The sequence below is a fragment of the Oncorhynchus kisutch genome, linkage group LG2, assembly GCF_002021735.2.
Source record: "Oncorhynchus kisutch isolate 150728-3 linkage group LG2, Okis_V2, whole genome shotgun sequence".
Lineage (NCBI taxonomy): Eukaryota > Metazoa > Chordata > Actinopteri > Salmoniformes > Salmonidae > Oncorhynchus > Oncorhynchus kisutch.
Genome location: NC_034175.2, coordinates 37658933 through 37680281, shown reverse-complemented (window position 1 = coordinate 37680281; position 21349 = coordinate 37658933). Strand labels below are relative to the sequence as shown.

Below are 21349 nucleotides of genomic sequence, written 5' to 3'. Positions count from 1 at the left end.
AGAACAGTTTGGCCATAATGACCATCGTTATGTTTGAAGGAAAAAGGGCGATGCTTGCAAGCCGAAGAACACCATCCCAACCGTGAAGCACCGGGGTGGCAGCATCATGTTGTGGGGGTGCTTTGCTGCAGGAGAGACTGGTGCACTTCACAAAATAGGTGGCATCATGAAGAATGAAAGTGATGTGGATATATTGAAGCAACATCTCAAGACATCAGCCAGGAAGTTAAAGCTTGGTTGCAAATGGGTCTCCCAAATGGACAATGACCACAAGCATACTTCCAAAGTTGTGGCAAAATGGCTTAAGGACAATAAAGTCATGGTATTGGAGTGGCCATCACAAAGCCCTGACCTCAATCCTACAGAAAATGTGTGGGAAGACCTGAAAAAGTGTGTGCGAGCAAGGTGGCCTACAAACCTGACTCAGTTACACCAGCTCTGTCAGGAGGAATAGGCCAAAATTCACCCAACTTATTGTGGGAAGCTTGTGGAAGGCTACCCGAAACGTTTGACCCAAGTTAAAACATTTAAAGTCAATGCTAACAAATACTAATTGAGTGTATGTAAACTTCTGACCCACTGGGAATGTGATGAAATAATTAAAAGCTTAAATAAATAATTCTCTCTATTATTATTCTGACATTTCACATTCTTAAAATAAAGTGGTGATCCTAACTGACCTAAGACAGCGAATCTTTACTTGCATTAAATGCAGGAATTGTGAAAAACTGTATGCATGTAAACTTCCGACTTCAACTGTATATGTTGACTGAATATAAGCAAGTGATGTCTGTTAAATAATCAAGTTGATGGCGCAGTCATATAGCCTCAACACCTACATAAAGCTGAGTGACTCACTCATTCATGGCTTTGGATCAAATTAAATAAGTACCAACCTTCTTTCTGATAGACTTAAATAAATAAATGTTTTGGATATCCTGACCTGGACATCATGTTTTATAATAGCCCACTATGGGTTGTTATCAAGACAATAGACAATTGCCAACACCTCTGTATCTTGATACTTTGTGCAAGGCATTTGATCAGCATTAGAAACATTGCAGATGGGGCCTCCCGAGTGGTGCAGGGGTCTAAGCCACTGCACCACAGTGCAAACTGCGATGCTACAGATGCTGGTTCCATACCCATGCCAGCCGCAACTGGGAGACCCATTAGGCGACGGATGGGCTTTTTGTTTCTCTCCCTCTAAAAACAGAAATAAATCATTCTGAATAACAAACTGGCTTTATTTACACATTAGTGAGAATGTCTCACTCCATGTTCAAGAATGGCACTCGCTCACTTTAGGTTATTTGTGTAACGGCGTTCTTCGTTTGTTGAGAGAGAGTCGGACCGAAATGCAGCGTGGTGGTTAATCATGATCTTTAATAAAGAAAACGGCGATACATGAAATAACTAAATAAATACAAAAACAACAAACGGAACGTGAAACCTAATTACAGCCTATCTGGTGGACACTACACAGAGACAGGAACAATCACCCACGAAAGACAAAGCGAACTCAGGCTACCTAAATACGGTTCCCAATCAGAGGCAACGAGAAGCACCTGACTGCTGATTGAGAACCGCCTCAGGCAGCCAAGCCTATACAACACCCCTAATCAGCCGCGATCCCAAATACTACAAACCCCAATATGAAACACAACATACAAACCCATGTCACACCCTGGCCTGAACAAATAATTAAAGAAAACACAAAATACTAAGACCAAGGCGTGACAATTTGAAAATGAAATCATCTCCAAAATATCAGTATTTTTTAAAACAAAGCGATTATTATTAATATCAAAATTTCTGTTTGGGTGTTGGTTAGCCTTTTACGACTAGGGGGCGATATTTACATTTTTGGATGAAAAACGTTCCCGTTTTAAACAAGATATCTTGTCACGAAAAGATGCTCGACTATGCATATAATTGACAGCTTTGGATAGAAAACACTCTGACGTTTCCAAAACTGCAAAGATATTGTCTGTGAGTGCAACAGAACTGATGTTACAGGCGAAACCCAGATAAAAATCCAATCAGGAAGTGCCGCATTTTTTGAAACCGCCTCATGCCAATGACTCCTTATATGGCTGTGAATGAGCTACGAATGAGCTTACGTTTTCTACGTATTCCCCAAGGTGTCTACAGCATTGTGACGTCTTTTTACGCATTTCTGTTGAAGAATAGCCGTAAGGGACCATATTTAGAAGTGGTCACATGGTGTCTCCCGCAGAAAATCTTGTGTAAAATACTGAGGTAGCCATTTTTCCAATCGCTTCTTATGAGAAACCAATTGCCTCGACGGATATATTATCGAATATATATGTTATATATATGTTAAAAACACCTTGAGGATTGATCCTAAACAACGTTTGCCATGTTTCTGTCGATATTATGGAGCTAATTTGGAAAAAAGTTTGGCGTTGTAGTGATAGCATTTTCCGGCATTTTCCAAGCATGATGAACAAACGGGAGCTATTTCGCCTACAAAAATAATATTTTTGGAAAAAAGGAACATTTGCTATCTAACTGGGAGTCTCCTGAGTGAAAACATCTGACGTTTTTCAAAGGTAAATGATTTAATTTGATTGCTTTTCTTATTTTCGTGAAAATGTTGCCTGCTGCCAGCAGAGCCTAGCATAATATTATGCCATGATAAACTTACACAAATGCTTGTCTAGCGTTGGCTGTAACGTATATTTAGAAAATCTGAGATGACAGTGTGATTAACAAAAGGCTAAGCTGTGTCTCAATGTATTACATTTGTGATTTTCATGAAAGGAAAATGTTCTAGGGGTATTTATGTCCGCTGCGCTATGCTAATTCATTTAGGCTATGATTACGCTCCCGGATCCGGGATTGCTAGTCGCAAGAAGTTAGACTACAATTAGGATATGAAAATGTTATGCTCTTAGTACTGTAGCCTACTCCCAACCGTAACGTTGTACAGCGCCATATTTTCCGTTCCAAACTAATGTAAACCTTGAGGGTTTCGTTTTTTTCTTGGAATAGAAACACCATAATATTAATCAAATTAATTCATCTACATTTCTGAAAATCAATCCCATATACTATGTTCTTACAAAAAAGTTTTTAAATTCACTCATACAGCCAATATTGAAGGCTATCAAATACTTCTCAAAGATGCCCTCTGGTGGTCAAACTAGCACTAACTAGCATTAATGGTAATAATGGCTGACAATTAAATAATGTTTCATAGAATTCTTCTGCAGACCGCAAGGTGTGCTGCAGTATGACGCAACTTTTAAAGGAAGAACCACTGTATGCACAATACCTGAATCCTCATTATTCATATATTATGCACAGCCCAGAAGAGACACTCACATGTTGTCGTTGCTCTCATCATAGGCCAGGATCTTAGTTACTTCCCAGTTCCCTGACGTAAGATGGCGGACTTCATTTTGATCTGCTCTGAACTGGAGGAAGGAAGGGGAACAGACATAGGAAATAAACAATTAGAAGAGTCTTACATAGTACATATCTATAAAAATGACTTATTCATCATCAACAGCATGACCCTCACTTCTTGTTCTGTAACCACAGAGACATTACCCTCACCACGGTGGAAACTATAGCAACAGAACACTTTGAGTGGTAACCACGGTGACATGAGTGACCCCCATCGGTTCAGTAACCATGGCGACTTGATCCTATACCTGTGTGGTGAACATGGCGATGTGATGGAACTCTCCGCGCCCGCCTTGCTTGACGGGCACTGTCAGGAAGAATCTGCTGCCGTCCCTGGAGAACACTGGTTCCTGGTTCTACAGAAACAAACACAGCAAACATTTTACTTTTGAGTGTTATGACCATTATATGGACCACAGAGATTGTGTATAATAGACTAGTAATATTCATGTCTTGGCATTTTAGGCCAATCAGTAACAATGTGCCCAATAAAGATCTATTGAATTAAATGGAATGGAACTTTGATTTGATATGTTTGACCATGACTGACTTTACAGGAGTTAAGATGTTTTACCTGCTTGGAAAGCCAGAGCTCTGAGGTCTCCTCATGCCTCTGAAATAGAAAGACCAAAATGTTAACAGTTAATAGTATGTCCCGTTTTAACCAATTAACCATTCCACAAGACAGCCCAAACCCCTTCAAAATCATCCAATTCCCTTTCTTCCCCAATACATTAAAATGTCGGAATATGTGCTCTTTCATTTAAACCCATTGCAGACAAGGACAAAAGCCCTGGCAGAGAAGATGAGTCCGGGCCCAGGGAAAGCAGCTTCTTGGCTGGAGAGCCTGTTTGGTTGTGCTCTAGCCATCTGTGGGGCCTGACCCTGGAACAGTCAAACTGAACAGTTTCCCACAGACTGCCATGCTTTCCCCACAGGGGCCTGCTGCTCTGCCCTGTTCCAGACAAAGCTTATAATAACACTCTGCAATCAAAACAAATTGTGGGAAGGATAAATCTTTACTTTATTGTTCATGAAAACAGTTCTATGAGATGATAAAAGCTTCCCAGAAAAAAGTTATAGAATAATTCATGTGATTTATAGTGTGTTTGTCTGATAAATGCCACGAGATAATCTTCTTCTTCAAAATGGTGGGTAAACAGAACGTGCATACACCCCTTTACAAGCACCCTTTAGCATGCATAGTAAAAAGCACACCAAACAACACAACAGGTGCTAAGCCCATACTGTAAACTATTGATATAGAACTCATAAGGTACTTTCAGATGAGGCATTCGAGTCAACAATCTCTTTCCCTTTGGTACAGTAGCATAGCAATAACAGTCAGTGCATTGTCTGCTCTCTCCTCCCACTGCCAATATAACATAATGCCCCACCACTGGGAGTGTAACACCCCCCCCCCCCCCCCCCCCCCCCCCCACACACACACACACACACACACACTCCATACACAGAATGCCATTATTCTCACCTTAACACAGGCCCCTGTGGTGGTGTCACACACGGTCAGGATTGACACATTCTGGGCACGGCTCATCCACCTGACCGTTGTCTTGGTTTTACTGATCCACTTGACCATGGCTACATAGTGCTCCCTACGAGAGAGTACAACCAGTTATTATTGATTGAAAATAACCTTGTCTCTCCAAAAAGAAAACTTTCCAAGATTTGTCTTCATTATTGTTTTCATGATCATTATGTATCACACCTTATTTTGAGGCTGTCTGGTGGTGTGAGCTCCTGAGTATGGGTCGGCCCGTACAAATTCACCACGTATAACTTCACTGTGGGGTTTGGTTGGCCCGCCTGAAAACAGAGTACGTTTTTTAGATACTGTAGCACCACTACATATGATAAATCAAAGATGAATCATAGAGAAAAATACCACACATTACAATCACCATATCAACTAAGCTAAACATTGTATAATTACATTGTAATTATGTAGAGCAATATTATACAGTGTATGTACCTACATAATAACCCACCTCCAAAACATCCCCAAACAATGGATGATAATAATAAACAATAATTATTTAACACATGCCCTGACAATATATGAATAATAGCTACAGTATGTCATTACACAATATACACCAATTTCATCGAATGGTGATACAAATGTTGGTAACGCTTTACATAAAGTTGCCCCTATTACTTTTTAACTACACCGTAAAAACTGTAGTAATAGGTGTTACTATGTAATTACATGGTAAGAAGGTTGTAGCGCTAGCAGTTATTGCACAATTTGAAATGTGTATTTACATATCCACTTGCTGACGGTTACTCCGCATGAGTTTACTGATGTTACACATTTTCTTGTTCCACAATGCAACTAATGTTTTGTAATTACAAGTTTGAAAGTTACCTGTGAATTACCATGTTAATAACGCAAACCAAAATCTGACTTTCTTACAAGGTGCCACTGCCATCGAATACACATGCAATACCAGGGTTGATAAATAGGCTAGGGTCTGTTTGCAACAATTGTCATTAACTACCGGTCAGTTTCAATGACTTTATTTCTATGTTATGACCTGGCTCAAAGGCTATCCCGAATCAAATGTAATGTAATAACAATGTGTTCAAGCAACTTCATGTAAAGTGAAACCCAGTAGGGTATAACCTTTATTACCATGTAGTTAGAATATAACTTTTTCAGAAAGAAAATAGAGGAGACTGGAGAACATTATGCATAACCCTTTTAGTTACATTCTACTTAAAATGTATAAACCATTAACAGCCAACTCTGTAATTACAATGGTGTTACAAGAGATATACATGTATTTACAATGTACTTACCCAGGAGTAAGCATCATGTAAAGTGAAGTGAATTTTCTTATGACTTTGTACCAATGTAAATGGATGTTTGTACTTACAATGTTCAATGGATTTGCCAAAGATTCATATTCAAACCTTTCAAATTCAATTCTCCATTTCAGACTCAAAGCAATAACTATTTTAGTTAGTAAAAATAAGTAAGACAAGGTGGTAAAGCTAGTGAGCTAGCATTTCCCCCTTATTCATTAATGTAGCTAGCGAGCAGCTAGCTAAGCACAGGCACAGTGTCAACACACGTTACAAAATCCTCATTAAACGTATGAAACATTTAGTTAACCAACAATGCAGAATTTTTTAAAAAGTAAGTAAGAAAATATTAGTGAAAAAAAATCTAGAAAAAATCTAATAACCTGAAGTAAGAAAAAAGTAACACAAGAAAATAACAAGAAGATAACAATAACAAGGTTATATACAGGGGTAAGAAAATATTTGTGAAAAAAAAGGGGGTACCTGTACCGAGTCAATGTGCGGGGGTACAGGTTAGTCGAAGTAAAATCGAAGGCGTCACCTAAACAGACTTTTAGGGATACAAAAAAGCATTTTTATCTAACAAAATGACACTACATTTTATCTCTGGGAGCCTTTGGGAGACAAATCAGAGGAAGATTTTCAAAAAGTAAGTGAATTTTTAATCTTTATGTGTGAATGTATGAAACCTGTGCCGGTGGAAAAAATATTTTGATGTGGGGCGCCGTCCTCAAACAATCGCATGGCATGTTTTCGCTGTAATAGCTACTGTAAATTGGACAGTGCAGTTAGATTAACAACAATTTGAGCTTTCAGCCGATATAAGATACTTATATGTACCTAAAATGTTTAATTGCAATAATAACGATTAAAATGTATTTGAATTGCGTGCCCTCCAGTTTCACCGGAAGTTGTCCTGCTAGCGGGACACCAATCCTTAAGGAGCCTTTTGGACCTAGACTTGGCACTCCGGTACAGCTTGCCATGTGGTAGCAGAGAGATCAGTCTATGACTAGGGTGGCTGGAGTCTTGGACATTTTTTAGGGCCTTCCTATTTTTATTTATTTATTTATTTATTTAATTTAACTAGGCAAGTCAGTTAAGAAGAAATTCTTATTTTCAATGACGGCCTAGGAACAGTGGGTTAACTGCCTGTTCAGGGGCAGAATGACAGATTTGTACCTTGTCAGCTCGGGGGTTTGAACTTGCAACCTTTCGGTTACTAATCCTCTAACCTAACCTCTCTAACCTATGACAACATCTGGTATATTGTATGGAGGTCAATGAGAGAGTGTCGAATTTGGTCAACAAAAACATGAATGGCTTATTTGCTACGTGAGGTTTATTTGGTCGAATAGAAGTTTCATGTTGCTTAAGTTGTTGCGAGTGTACTGATATAAGTAGGACACATGACATCCCGGCAGGCAACTTTGAGAAAAAACACTATCGGAGTTGTCGTGAGATGGCTATGCTTATTCATGGCATGATCTAGTAGCATAGCATTTCTCTCTACTGAATACAGGCAGTTGATGTCAAAAACCCTCATCGAATATTCAAAAAAGGAAGACAATACTGACTGGGATCTTTTCATCTTGTTCATTCAAAAGAACAAATCTTTCAACTCATTTCATTTATTTGATTCAGTAATGTGCAGAGCAAGCAGGAGTTGACAAGACCTACTAGTTAACAATGAACTAAAAACCCTAAAGAATTATGATTCCACAAGCCTCTCGCGAGGGAGATTAGCACAATCTAGTTTGTGAACAGCAGCAGCCGCTGAAATGAAATGATTAGTTCTCGAGTTCAAGCTTGCTGAGCAGAGGCAGGCTGTATATGTTTTAGAAACCTGTGTCCATTGATAACATACGGTAATCAATTAATTGCATTTATTAATTATCAGTTATCAGTTCTGAAGATTTATTTTCCTGCGCACTTATGATAGACAGTTGGTGATCTCCGGAGCAGCTGAGCCGGAGGTATGCATATGAATCCGTCTGTATTCATTGCGGAAAGCATATCGGACGAACGACTCAAATTAACGAGTCACTTGGAAAAAAGAATCAAGACATTCGAGTCAGTGAAAAGTGTTGTTAAAAAATTGTGTTGACATTGTGCCAGTGCCTAGCTAGCTACATTAATGAATAATGGAGAAATAAATGCTAGCTAGATAGCTAGCTTTTACAACCCAGGATTGCAAAGTTATTGCTTTGTCTGAAATGGGGAATTTAATTTAAATTGTTTAAATATGAATCTTTGTCAAATCTATGAAAGAAACAGCTAACTGCGAAATGTTCCTGTCTCCTTATTTTTCCTGGTTTGCCTATTGTCTGCCAATGTTGTTACATTGTAACTACAAAGTAATGCACATGTCACTTCACTTTACATTAAGTTTCTTGGTCCTGGATAAGTACATTGTAAATACCTGTATATACCTTGTAACAACATTGTAATTACAGAGTTGGTTGTTAAATATTGTAAGTTCAATGTAACTTAAAGGGTTATACCTAATGTTCTTGTGTCTCCTAATTTCTTCTGGTTAGCCTGTTCTCTACAAAGACTGTTATATTGTAACCAAATAGTAATTATAAAGATTATACCCCACTGGGTTTCACGTTACATTCAGTTGCTTGCTCCTGGGTAGGTACATGATAATTACTAGTATCGACGCTACACTCGTCCGCATCCTATGACTCGCAGTGTCCCCTTTCCTCCCAGGCGGCTCGGCCCTCCCCTCCTGTTCAGTGGCTGAGTGACTCATTGCGAGTTTACAGAATAGTGCTGCGGGCAGCTAAGCGAAAATGGAGGAAATCTAAACTTCCAGAGGACCTATCATCCTATCACTCACTCCTCTCTACTTTCTCATCCTCTGTATCCACTGCAAAAGCCACTTTCTATCACTAAATTTGAAGCTTCTGCCTGTAACCCTAGGACACTCTTTCTCACCTTCTCCCTCCTTAATCCTCCACCCCCTCCATCCCACCTCCCTCTCTACGGACGACTTTGTCAACCACTTTTAAAAGAAGGTTGACGACATCTGCTCTTCATTCACTCAGCCTGTTGAGTCCACTTTTCCCACTCATACAGAACTACCCTACGCCCTGACCTCTTTCTTCTCTCTCCAGATGAAATCCTGTGACTAGTGATGTTCGGCCGTCAGACAACCTTCCCGCTCGACCCTATTCCCTCTTCCCTTCTCAGGGTCCATCTCTGGAGACCTTCTCCCATTCCTAATTTCCCTCATCAACTCATCCGTGAACAATGGATGTTCTGACTTCAAAATGTCGCTCCCCTCCCCAAGAAACCAACATTCAACTCCTCTGATGTCAAAAACTACAGACCAGTATCCTTTCTTTCTTTTCTTTCCAAAACAGTGGACCGTGCTGTCTCTGACCAACTCTCTCTCTCGATCTCTCCCAGAATGATCTCCTTGACACTAACCAGTCAGGCGGGTCAAATAACTGAGACTGCTCTTCTCTGTGTGACTGAGGCTCTCCGCACTGCCAAATCTGACTCTCTCTTCTCTGTTCTCATCCTCCTTGACCTATGCGCCGACTTCGACACCCTGAACCATCAGATCCTCCTCTCCACCCTCTCAGGCCTGGGAGTCTCAAGCTCTGCACATTCTTGGATTTCATCCTACCTGGCAGGCCTCTCCTACAGGTGACGTGGAGAGGATCTGTGTCTGCACCACATACTCGCACTACTGGTCTCCTCAAGGGCTTGGAACTAGGCCCTCTCCTCTTATCTCTCTACACCAAATCAATCGGCTCTGTCATATCTTCACATAGTCTCTCCTATGATTACTATGCGGATGACACTCAACTACTTTTCTCCTTCCCCCCTTCTGACACAGATCTCTACTTGCCTGACAGATATCTCATCTTGGATGTCGGCCCACCACGTCAAGCTCAACATCGACAAGATGGAGCTGCTCTTCCTCCCTGGGAAGGTGTGCCTGCTCCAAGACCTCCCATCACGATTAACAACTCCACGGTGTGGAGTACAAAGAACCTTAGCGTGATTCTGGACAACACCCTCTCATTCTCTGTAAAAATCAAAGCATTGACTCGCTCCTGCAGATTCATGTTCTACAACATCCGTAAATTACGACCCAACCTCACACAGAAAGTGGTGTAGGTCCCAATCCTGGCACTTGTCTTCTACCATTTGGACCAGTACAACTCGCTGTTGGCTGTCTCCCCACTTGTACCATCAAACCCAAGCAATTTATACAGAACGCTACAGGCCGCCTGGTGTTCAACCTTCCCAATTTCTCTTTCCATGTCAACCTGCTCCTCCGCACACTCAACTGGCTTCCAGTCGAAGTGTGCATCTACTACAAGAACATGGTACTTCTCCTTCCCCCCTTCTGACACAGATCTCTACTTGCCTGACAGATATCTCATCTTGGATGTCGGCCCACCACGTCAAGCTCAACATCGACAAGATGGAGCTGCTCTTCCTCCCTGGGAAGGTGTGCCTGCTCTAAGACCTTGGAGCAGCAAGAGTAACTGCCCCTCCCTACCTTCAGGCTATGCTCAAACCATACACCCCAACCCAAGTACTCCATTCTACTACCTCTGGTCAGTTGGCCCTACCACCATTATGGGAGGGCAGCTCCTGCTCAGCCCAGTCCAAGCTCTTCTCTGTCTTGGCACCCCGAAGTTAGAACCATCTGCTTGAACAGCAGACTCACTGCCCATCTTCTGAACCCCGACCCACCCTTCCCCCGCCAGCATAGTGGTGACTGCATCATGTTATGAGTATTCTAGGGAGTTTTTTTCTATGGTAAGACTCGAAAATTGCTGTCTAGTTATGTTCAACAACCAACTTGACAGAGCTTGAAGGATTGTGCAAATATTGTACAATCCAGGTTTGCAAAGATCTTAGAGACTTACCCAGAAAGACACGCAACTGTAATTGCTGCCATATGTACATGTATTGACTCACGGGTGTGAACACTTACAGTACCAGTCAAAAGTTTGGACACACCTACTCATTCAAGGGTTTTTCTTTATTTTTACTATAACTTTGTCTCTATAGCTTTCGTATTACATATACACTGCATACGTTAGGAAAAACCTTCCTAATATTGAAACACCTTTGAAATATTTAAATTATTATTTTAATCTACAGTACCAGTCAAAAGTTGACACAATTATTCTTTATTTTTACTATTTTCTAGATTGTAGAATAATAATGAAAAGATCAATACTAGGAAATAACACAAATGGAATCAAATAGGAACCAAAAAAGTGTTTAAACAAAAATAAATATATTTTACATTTGATATTCTTCAAAGTAGCCACCCTTTGCCTTGATGACAGCTTTGCACACTCTTGGCATTCTCTCATCCAGCTTCACCTTGAATGATTTTCAGTCTTGAAGGAGTTCCCAAATATGCTGAGCACTTGTTGGCTGCTTGTCCTTCACTCTGCGGTCCAACTCATCCCAAACCATCTCAATTGGGTTGAGGTCGGGTGATTGTGGAGGCCTGGTTATCTGATGCAGCATTCCATCACTCTCCTTCTTGGTCAAATAGCCCTTACACAGCCTGGAGGTGTGTTGGGTCATTGTCCTGTTGAAAAACAAACGATGGTTCCACTAAGCCCAAACCAGATGGGATGACGTATCACTGCAGAATAATGTGGTAGCCATGCTGGTTAAGGGTGCCTTGAATTCTAAATAAGTCACTGACGGTGTAAAAAGCAAAGCACCCCACACTATCACACCTCCTCCTCCATGCTTTCATGGTGGGAACCACACATGCAGATATCATCCGTTCACCAACTCTGCGTCTCACAAAGACACGGCGGTTGGAACCAAAAATCTCAAATTTTGGCTCATTAGACCAAAGGTCAGATTTCCACCGGTCTAATGTCCGTTGCTCATGTTTCATGACCCAAGCAAGTCGCTTCTTCTTAATAGTGTTCTTTAGTAGTGGTTTCTTTGCAGCAATTTGACCATGAAGGCCTGATTCACACAGTCTTCTCTGAACAGCTGATGTTGAGATGTGTTTGTTACTTGAACTCTGTGAAGCATTTATTTGGGCTGAAATTTCTGAGGCTGGTAACTCTAATGAACTTATCCTGTGCAGCAGAGGTAACTCTGGGTCTTCATTTGCTGTGGCGGTCCTCATGAGAGCCAGTTTCATCATAGCGCTTGATGGTTTTCGCGACTGCACTTGAAACTTTCAAAGTTCTTGAAATGTTCTGCATTGACTGATCTTCATATCTTAAAGTAATATTGGACTGTAATGTCTCTTTGCTTATTTGAGCTGTGGTTGCCATAATATGGGCTTGGTATTTTACCAAATAGGGCTATCTTCTGTATACCACCCCTATCATGTCACAACACAACTGATTGGCTCAAATGCATTAAGAAGGAAATTAATTCCACATATTAACATTTAAGAAAGCACTTGTTAATTGAAATGTATTCCAGGTGACTACCTCATTGAGCTGGTTGAGAGAGTCTGCAAAGCTGTCATCAAAGCAAAGGGTGGCTAGTTTGAAGAACACTTTTTTGGGGTACTACATGATTATTCCATAGTAGAAAATAGTACAAATAAATAAAAACCCTGGAATGAGTAGGTGTGTCTAAACTTCTGACTGGTACAGTATGCGAATTAGATTTTCAAATATGTCTAAAAACATGTTTTTAGTTTGTAATTATGGTGTATTGTGTGTAGATGAGTGAGAAAAACAAATCTATTTAATTCATTTTGATTTCAGGCTGTAACAGAAAATGTGGAGTAAGTGAAGGGTATAAATACATTATGAAGGCTGTGGATCAGAGCATCTGCTAAATGACAAAAAAATGTAAAAAAGTACATCCAATGTAACTACATTGTTCTCACAGAGGAACTACACCGGTATTACGCGTGCGCAAACCATGAACAGGACTCAGCACAGTAATTTTACTTGCTACACCAGAGAATTAAAAAGATTTGCATGTGGAAGCAGAATCTCTTCTGCAAGGAATCTATTATCTTTGGGTCCAATATAGGTAGCCTATTTGACTATATAACCATATATAACCACTATATAACCATATTTCTCAATACATAAAAAAGGAAGTTGAGTAGAAATTTCACAACCATCTGCATTCAATGAATTAACCTTGTTCACTAATCAACAATTGAACAGTAGCTGGCTAGCTGTCTGTACTTTGCTGGTCAAATTTTTGTTCACATCAAATGATTTTGTTGACAAAACCAGAGAGGAAAAGGCAAAGCAAGAGGGTCCACTCCAATCAAAATCTATTCAAACGGGAATGCAGTGATAAGGGACTGTATGTTATTTATAATGAGGGACGCCTGGGGAAAATTGGATTTCTCTGAAATGAAAAGAGATGGCCCTCCCTTTATTAAAATACATTTTTACCCAACCCTCCCTGAACGCTTGAAAAAGACAAATAACTGAAACATAAAGTGGATAGCGGATAACAGGCCTACAGTTTATCCTCACTCCTAGGACAGACCAAAGCCTTAGATATGAAGCTGTTATTCGTTTTGTAAGCATTACATGGCAAAGTAGCCAGAAGGTTGTGGATTCGTAGACCATCACAGACAAGGGTGAACAGATATCCATTATAATAAAAGCACTGCATGAATCTATCATATTTTTTGTGTTCTGAGAAAAAAATGGCCTTTTATAAATGGAGAGAAGCTAAATCTTTTTTAATACCACAACTGAGCATGACAACGAATGAGCGCATACTGCAGCTTTTGATTTTTATAAAGGCTATTGTTAAAAAAGAGGATAGTCTAAGTTTGGAACCATGCTAAAGTTGTCTATAAACGGTAGACATTTAGCGCAACCAAACCAGTTAAAACATGAGTATCTGATCATCAATGATTCCCCGAAAAAAGCAATTCCTTGTTTAACACAGCCACCTCATATCATCAACTTTTTTTCATTTGGGAAACTATAATTTTCCTAATTTAATATCTTTTATTCCACAATATTGTTGCTACACACAACATTTGTGTTCACTGTGATTAGGGCATGGGAATATAAGAGTATCTGCTAGGCTAAATTAATGCACTAGGCATGCATAGCTCACCACATGATCCCCCGACTGGCCAAACTCGTGATTCTAAAAGTGAATTAAAAGGCACTGTAGAATGACTACATAGCCTAATAAGGCATTTTTTGTTTAATTATTATTTAATACCAATAAAGTCATTTTATTTTGCCTAAATGCTACATTTATAAGCATGTTTTTGAAGTACTGTTGACGATGTGTTGATGAAATGCTGAACGCTCCTGCCAGCCTGTAGCTTGTCACAAATGCTTCACAAGGCTGGCTATAGCCTTGAAATCATAATAATATAGCCTAAATTCCTTCTTAGGCTACCTGCTTGCTCCTGACTGATATAGAGGTAGTACGTTGTTTAATAGCCTGTTGAAATGTTAAATGTCAATTGACAGTGACAGAACCATTACTTCCCAAGCAAAGTACATTTTCCTTCTAAAGTTGTAGCGCAGCCTTTGAATGTCATATGCATCGGAGTCATGTCTTTCCCCAGCATTTTACAGCTTGTTTCTAGCTGCGGATTAAAGTGTCGTTAAAGATTGCATTATATAATCAGGTACATTATATAATCAGGTACAACGTTTTTTTGCAAAATCTTAACTTAACAAGGGGTACGCCTATGCATTTAGCCACACCATAAATACAAAAGTATGTAGACACCCCTTCAAATTAGAGGATTCGGCTATAAAACCGAGCACACCGCCATGCAATCTTCATAGACAAACATTGGCAGCAGAATGCTTCGTACTGAAGAGCTCAGCGACTTTCAACTTGACACCATCATAGGATGCCACCTTTCCAACAAGTCAGTTCGTCGGATTTCGGACCTGCTAGAGCTGCCCCAATCAACTGTAAGTGCTGGTGCTGTGAAGTGGAAACGTCTAGAAGCAACAATGGTTCAGCCGCGAAGTGGTAGGCCACACAAGCTCACAGTACGCCACCGCCGAGTGGTGAAGAGCATAGCGCATATAAATCGTCTGTCCTCGGTTGCAACACTCACTACCGAGTTTCAAACTGAATCTAGAAGCAACATCAGCACAATAACTGTTCGTTGGGAGCATCGTGAAATGGATTTCCATGGCCGAGTAGCCGCACACAAGCCTAAGATCATCACCTAAGATCATGTGCAATGCCAAGCGTCGGCTGGAGTGGTGTAAAGCTCGTCGCCATTGGACTCTCAAGCAGTGGAAATGCATTCTCTGGAGTGATGAATCACACTTCACCATCTGGCAGTCTGACGGACAAATCTGGGTTTGGCCGATGCCAGCAGAACGCTACCTGCCCCAATGCATACTGCCAACTGTAAAGTTTGGTGGATGAGGAATAATAGTCTGGGGCTGATTTTCATGGTTCGGGCTTGGCCCATTAATTCCAGTGAAGGGAAATCTTAACGCTACAGCATACAATAACATTCTAGACAATTCTGTGTTTCCAATTTGAGACAACAGTTTGGAGAAGCCCCTTTTCCTGTTTCAGCATGACAATGCCCACCTGCACAAAGTGAGGTCCATACAGAAATGGTTTGTAGAGATTGGTGTGGAAGAACTTAACTGGCCGGCACAAAGCCCTGACCTCAACCCCATCAAACACCTTTTGGATGAATAGGAAGACCGACTGCGAGCCAGGCCTAATCACCCAACATCAGTGCCCGACCTCACTAATGCTCTTGTGGCTGAATGGAAGCAAGTCCCTGCAGCAATGTTCTAACATCTCGTGTTTCCAGAAGAGAATAGTAGAGGCTGTTACAGCAGCAAAGGGGGGACCAACTCCATATTAATGCCCATGATTTTGGAATGAGATGTCTATTTTGGTCATGTAGTGTATTTTATTTAACAAAAGCCACAATACCCTCACATACCCCTTCAATTCATGCCCTGGCTTTAACTTAACACACCAAGCTCTTCACTGACACTGAGATATTTAAGGAGTGCATGGTGACTGAAGGAATTGGCAGATAAAATCTATGGGTAGTAGACTATAATTTAGTCTGTCAAATAGGTAGATCTACCTCTTATTTCTTTTATAGGAAGAAATAGGTTACAACACAAAGCCCTCTTGTTGTTGGTAGCCTAAAGTAAAATTTAAATTAGACTTTTTAAATGGATTAGGTCTTCTCAAGTTAGCCTACTTTCAGCACCAGTCTCTGTTTCGTAGTAATGTTTGTAAATTACTTGAATATGGTTTATTGTGAGGTCAATAACTCTGATAAATAGCTTAATTATAGGCAACAAAACATATTGTTTTTTATTAAAATAAATTCTAGCAAATAGCAAGCTTACCTCCGGTTCTCCTTTTCATCCTCACGCTCTCTCTCAAGCTGAACGGGACAGCAATAGGCCTAGCAGGCTCATGATTGGAAATGCCTATCCATTTCAGTGTGTAATGCAGTGTATTTTAGTTTTATATACACCATCCCAGAAGTGCAAAAACTCGGGAAGTAAGTATATTTTCTTAGAAACATAACTTGGCCCTGTCCGCCGAGCATGCTCTTCGTACAGCCTAGGCCTATAGCCTACAGTATAGGCCAGCCAACTGTTTTGTGCCAGGGACACCCCAGAGGTGTTTTCAACAGTCAGTCTGTTTGCGATATTTTGATTTTATTGCAGGAAGAGAGGAGAAGCTGGTCTGACATAAGTAGGTAGAATGAAAGGAGGTTAACGTCTTCACTGCCATCTCGCAGAGTTGCAGGTATTCTCCACTGCTGAACAGCCAAAATGTGGACAGGCACATCTCATTAAAACTAGAGCGCAGGCCTTGGTCACAGGACAGCTTCAATAATTGATCATTCAGAACAGGTGACAAGTGGAGTCTCTTCAGTGCTGGTGAATGGATTATCCATCTACTGCTTTCCTGAGCGTGGATCAGATTGGGGGAAAAAGTCATCCTTTAATTTGAGCTGAGTTTTGCTCAGATGTGACCCCATCAAAGTAGTGCACTGGGCCTTTACTAGTCCTGTATTAGCAGACCGATATAGCCGTCTGTAAGTATGGAGCCTTCAGTAAACTCACGTCTGTGAAATTATAATGCAGCATTTTATTTGGTTGAGCATTTTTCTGTTTAAAAAATTGTTTGGTTTATAATTGAGATGTGGATGCTTTGTTTCTAAATGTCTGCACATTTTCGATGGCTTCACAGCATTATTGCTGACACCAGTCTGACACATCACACAGATCGGTTTTGGTGGCCAGCTGTTATTACGCAAAATAATTACAATTTAGCAATTAACACTGGAGTGATAGATGTGCAGATGATGATGTGCAAGTAGAGATACTGGGGTGCAAAATAGCAACAACAACAAAAATAACAATGTGGGGTGAGGTAGATGGGTGTGCTATTTACAGATGGGCTGGGTACAGGTACAGTGATCGGTAAGCTGCTCTGACAGCTGATGCTTGAAGTTCGAGAGGGAGATATGAGTCTCCAGCTTCAGTGATTTTTGCAATTCCTTCCAGTCATTGGCAGCAGAGAACTGGAAGGAAAGGTGGCCAAAGGAGGTGTTGGCTTTGGGGATGACCAGTGAAATATACCTGCTGGAGCGTGTGCTACAGGTGGGCTATGATGACCAGTGAGCTGAAATAAGGTGGGGCGTTACATAGCGAAGACTTATTGATGACCTGAAACCAGTGGGTTTGGAGGCTATTTTGTAAATGACATCACCGAAGTCAAGGATTGGTAGGATAGTCAGTTTTACGAGGGTATGTTTGGCAGCATGATTGAAGGAGGCTTTGTTGCAAAATAGGAAGCTGATTCTAGATTTAATTTTGGATTTGAGATGCTAAATGTGAGTCTGGAAGGAGAGTCTAATCAGACACCTAGGTATTTGTAGTTGTCCACATATTCTAAGTCAGAACCGTCTAGAGTAGTGATGCTAGTCGGGCTGGCGGGTGTGGGCAGCCATCGGTTGAAGAGCATGCATTTAGTTTTACTAGCATTTAAAAGCAGTTGGAGGCCAACTGTTGCTTCCATCAATGTAATTGTCTGCATCATTTCCAATCCCTCATATATTTTTGGTGTAAATATATACAGTTGAAGTCGGAGGTTTACATACACTTAGGTTGGAGTAATTAAAACTCGTTTTTCAACCACTCCACACATTTCTTGTTAACAAACTATAGTTTTTGCAAGTTGGCTAGGACATCTACTTTGTGTATAACACAAGTAATTTTTCCAACAATTGTTTACAGACAGATTATTTCACTTATCATTCAATGTATCACAATTCCAGTGGGTCAGAAGTTTAAATACACTAAATTGACTGTGCCTTTAAACAGCTTGGAAAATTCCATAAAATGATGTCATGGCTTTAGAAGCTTCTGATAGGCTAATTGACATCATTTGAGTCAATTGGAAGTGTACCTGTGGATGTATTTCAAGGCCTACCCTCAAACGCAATGCCCCTTTGCTTGATATCACAGGGGGAAAAAAAGGAATCAGCCAAGACCTCCACAAAATTGTAGACCTCCACAAGTCTGGTTCATCCTTGGGAGCAATTTCCAAATGCCTGAAGGTACCATGTTCATCTGTACAAACGATAGTACGCAACTATAAACACAATGGGACGATGCAGCCGTCATACCGCTCAGGAAGGAGACGCGTTCTGTCTCCTAGAGATGAACGTTCTTTGGTGCGAAAAGTGCGATTCAATCCAAGGACCTTGTGAAGATGCTGGAGGAAACAGGTACAAAGGTATCTATATCACCAGTAAAACGAGTCCTATATCTACATAACTTGAAAGGCCGCTCAGCAAGGAAGAAGCCACTGCTCCAAAACAGCCATAAAAAAGACAGACTACAGTTGCAACTGCACATGGGGACAAAGATCGGACTTTTTGGAGAAACGTCCTCTGGTCTGATGAAACAAAAATAGAACTGTTTGGCCAAAACGACCATTGTTATGTCTGGAGGGAAAAGGGGGAGGCTTGCAAGCCGAAGAATGCCATCCCAACTGTGAAGCACGGGGGTAGCAGCATCCTGTTGTGGGAGTGCTCTGCTGCAGGAGGGACTGGTGCACTTTCCTATATAGATGGCATCATGAGGCAGGAAAATTATGTGGATATATTGAAGCAATATCTCAAGACATCAGTCAGGAAGTTAAAGCTTGGTTGCAAACGGGTCTTCAAAATGGACAATGACCCCAAACATACAGTACTTCCAAAGTTGTGGACAAATGGCTTAAGGACAACAAAGTCAAGGTATTGGATTGGCCATCACAAAGCCCTGACATCAATCCTATATAACATTTGTTGGCAGAACTGAAAGAGTGTGTGCGAGCAAGGGGCCTACAAAACTGACTCAGATACATCAGCTCTGTCCGGAAGAATGGGCGAAAATTCACCCAAGTTATTGTGGGAACCTTGTGGAAGGCCACCCGAAATGTTTGACCCAAGTTAAACAATTTAAAGGCAATGCTACGAAATACTAATTGACTGTATGTAAACTTCTAACCCACTGGGAAAGTGATGAAAGAAAGAAAAGCTGGAAAAAATCACTCTACTATTTTTCTGACATTTCACATTCTTAAAATAAAGTGGTGATCCCAACTGACCTAAAACTGAGTTTAAATGTTTTGATTAAGGTGTATGGAAACTTAAGACTTCAACTGTATATACATACATACACATACATATATACATACATATACAGACATAAACCCTATCACCTCTCCCCCAATTGGAGTATACTAATAAACAATAACACTTAGGCTTCTACCTTCAGTTTATCCATATTTTACAGACACAATCTATTTTACAATAGTTTTATTTTGTTTGATTTTAGTCCTTCCTCTTTCTGTTGTCCATCCAGTTTGATTTCTATTTGTAACTGTGCTATTTCGAACCTATATACATTTTACAGTCCACATATGTTGTACATTGGTTATCTTGTTGTTATTAGTCCCACCCTTCAGCTCCATTCAACCCCTTCCATCTATCTCTTAACACCATCCATTTTGGATTTCTATTTGCCATATATTTTTCAACTGTGCTGTGATGCTTCACAAAAGTACTAAACTGTTCTATTCTCATAGTTTCTTCAGATTGTAAATTAAAGATAAACATTTTTGTTAAAATCATTATTATTTATTGAATGATTGACTGTGACTTTTCAGACCCAGTATTGCTATCTGCAGTGTTAGTTCTAGGTAAATGTTGCAATTCTTCATCCATTCCTGGACCTTTGACCAAAAACGTGCTACATGTGGACAGTACCAAAATAAATGATCTAATGACTCTGCCTCCTCACTGCAAAAACTGCAGAGCTGGGAAGATTGCATCCCCAATTTACATAACATTCTATTGGTTGCAATAATTTTGTATAAACATTTCAATTGAAAAATGTGATGTTCTGAATCCGGCGTTGTTTTGCATGTCAATTAATAAACTATGTGCCATGGAATAGGTACATCAAAAATCTCTTCCCAAATACTTTGCAATTTACAGGATATGGCACAGTGGTCAATATTTTGGTCCTTAAATGAAATTGGTATGTTCTTATTCATCACATTTTTCTTTAACAATTTATGTTCTTTAATGCAGGGCCAACAGACAGGTTCCTTTTTCACCCTTCTACTTGCCTCTTCCATTTTTGTGGTAATGCTACAATTAGTTGGTTGAAATTTTAGGTAGAGCAGACATTTCCAAATGTATGTGTTAGCTGCATGTGTGACATAACTCAACCTCTCTTTCGTGTCGTCTGAGATTCCCAAAGATTGGAAAGCAGCTGCGGTCATCCCCCTCTTCAAAGGGGGGGACACTCTTGACCCAAACTGCTACAGACCTATATCTATCCTACCGTGCCTTTCTAAGGTCTTCGAAAGCCAAGTCAACAAACAGATTACCGACCATTTCGAATCTCACCATACCTTCTCTGCTATGCAATCCGGTTTCAGAGCTGGTCATGGGTGCACCTCAGCCACGCTCAAGGTCCTAAACGATATCTTAACCGCCATCGATAAGAAACATTACTGTGCAGCCGTATTCATTGATCTGGCCAAGGCTTTCGACTCTGTCAATCACCATATCCTCATCGGCAGACTCGACAGCCTTGGT

General features: G+C 40.5%; 1 protein-coding gene across 1 annotated transcript in view; it reads right to left on the bottom strand.

Moving 5' to 3' along the window:
• Window positions 1-21349, bottom strand: part of LOC109865560 (inactive dipeptidyl peptidase 10) — a 199924-nt gene that overhangs the window by 52800 nt on the left and 125775 nt on the right. Inside the window, exons 10-14 of the mRNA XM_020453840.2 lie at window positions 5165-5262; window positions 4928-5051; window positions 4010-4048; window positions 3684-3791; window positions 3352-3443 (exon numbers count right to left, since the gene is read on the bottom strand). Coding sequence (XP_020309429.1) covers window positions 3352-3443; window positions 3684-3791; window positions 4010-4048; window positions 4928-5051; window positions 5165-5262 — 461 coding nt within the window. The remainder of the gene's footprint in view (window positions 1-3351; window positions 3444-3683; window positions 3792-4009; window positions 4049-4927; window positions 5052-5164; window positions 5263-21349) is intronic.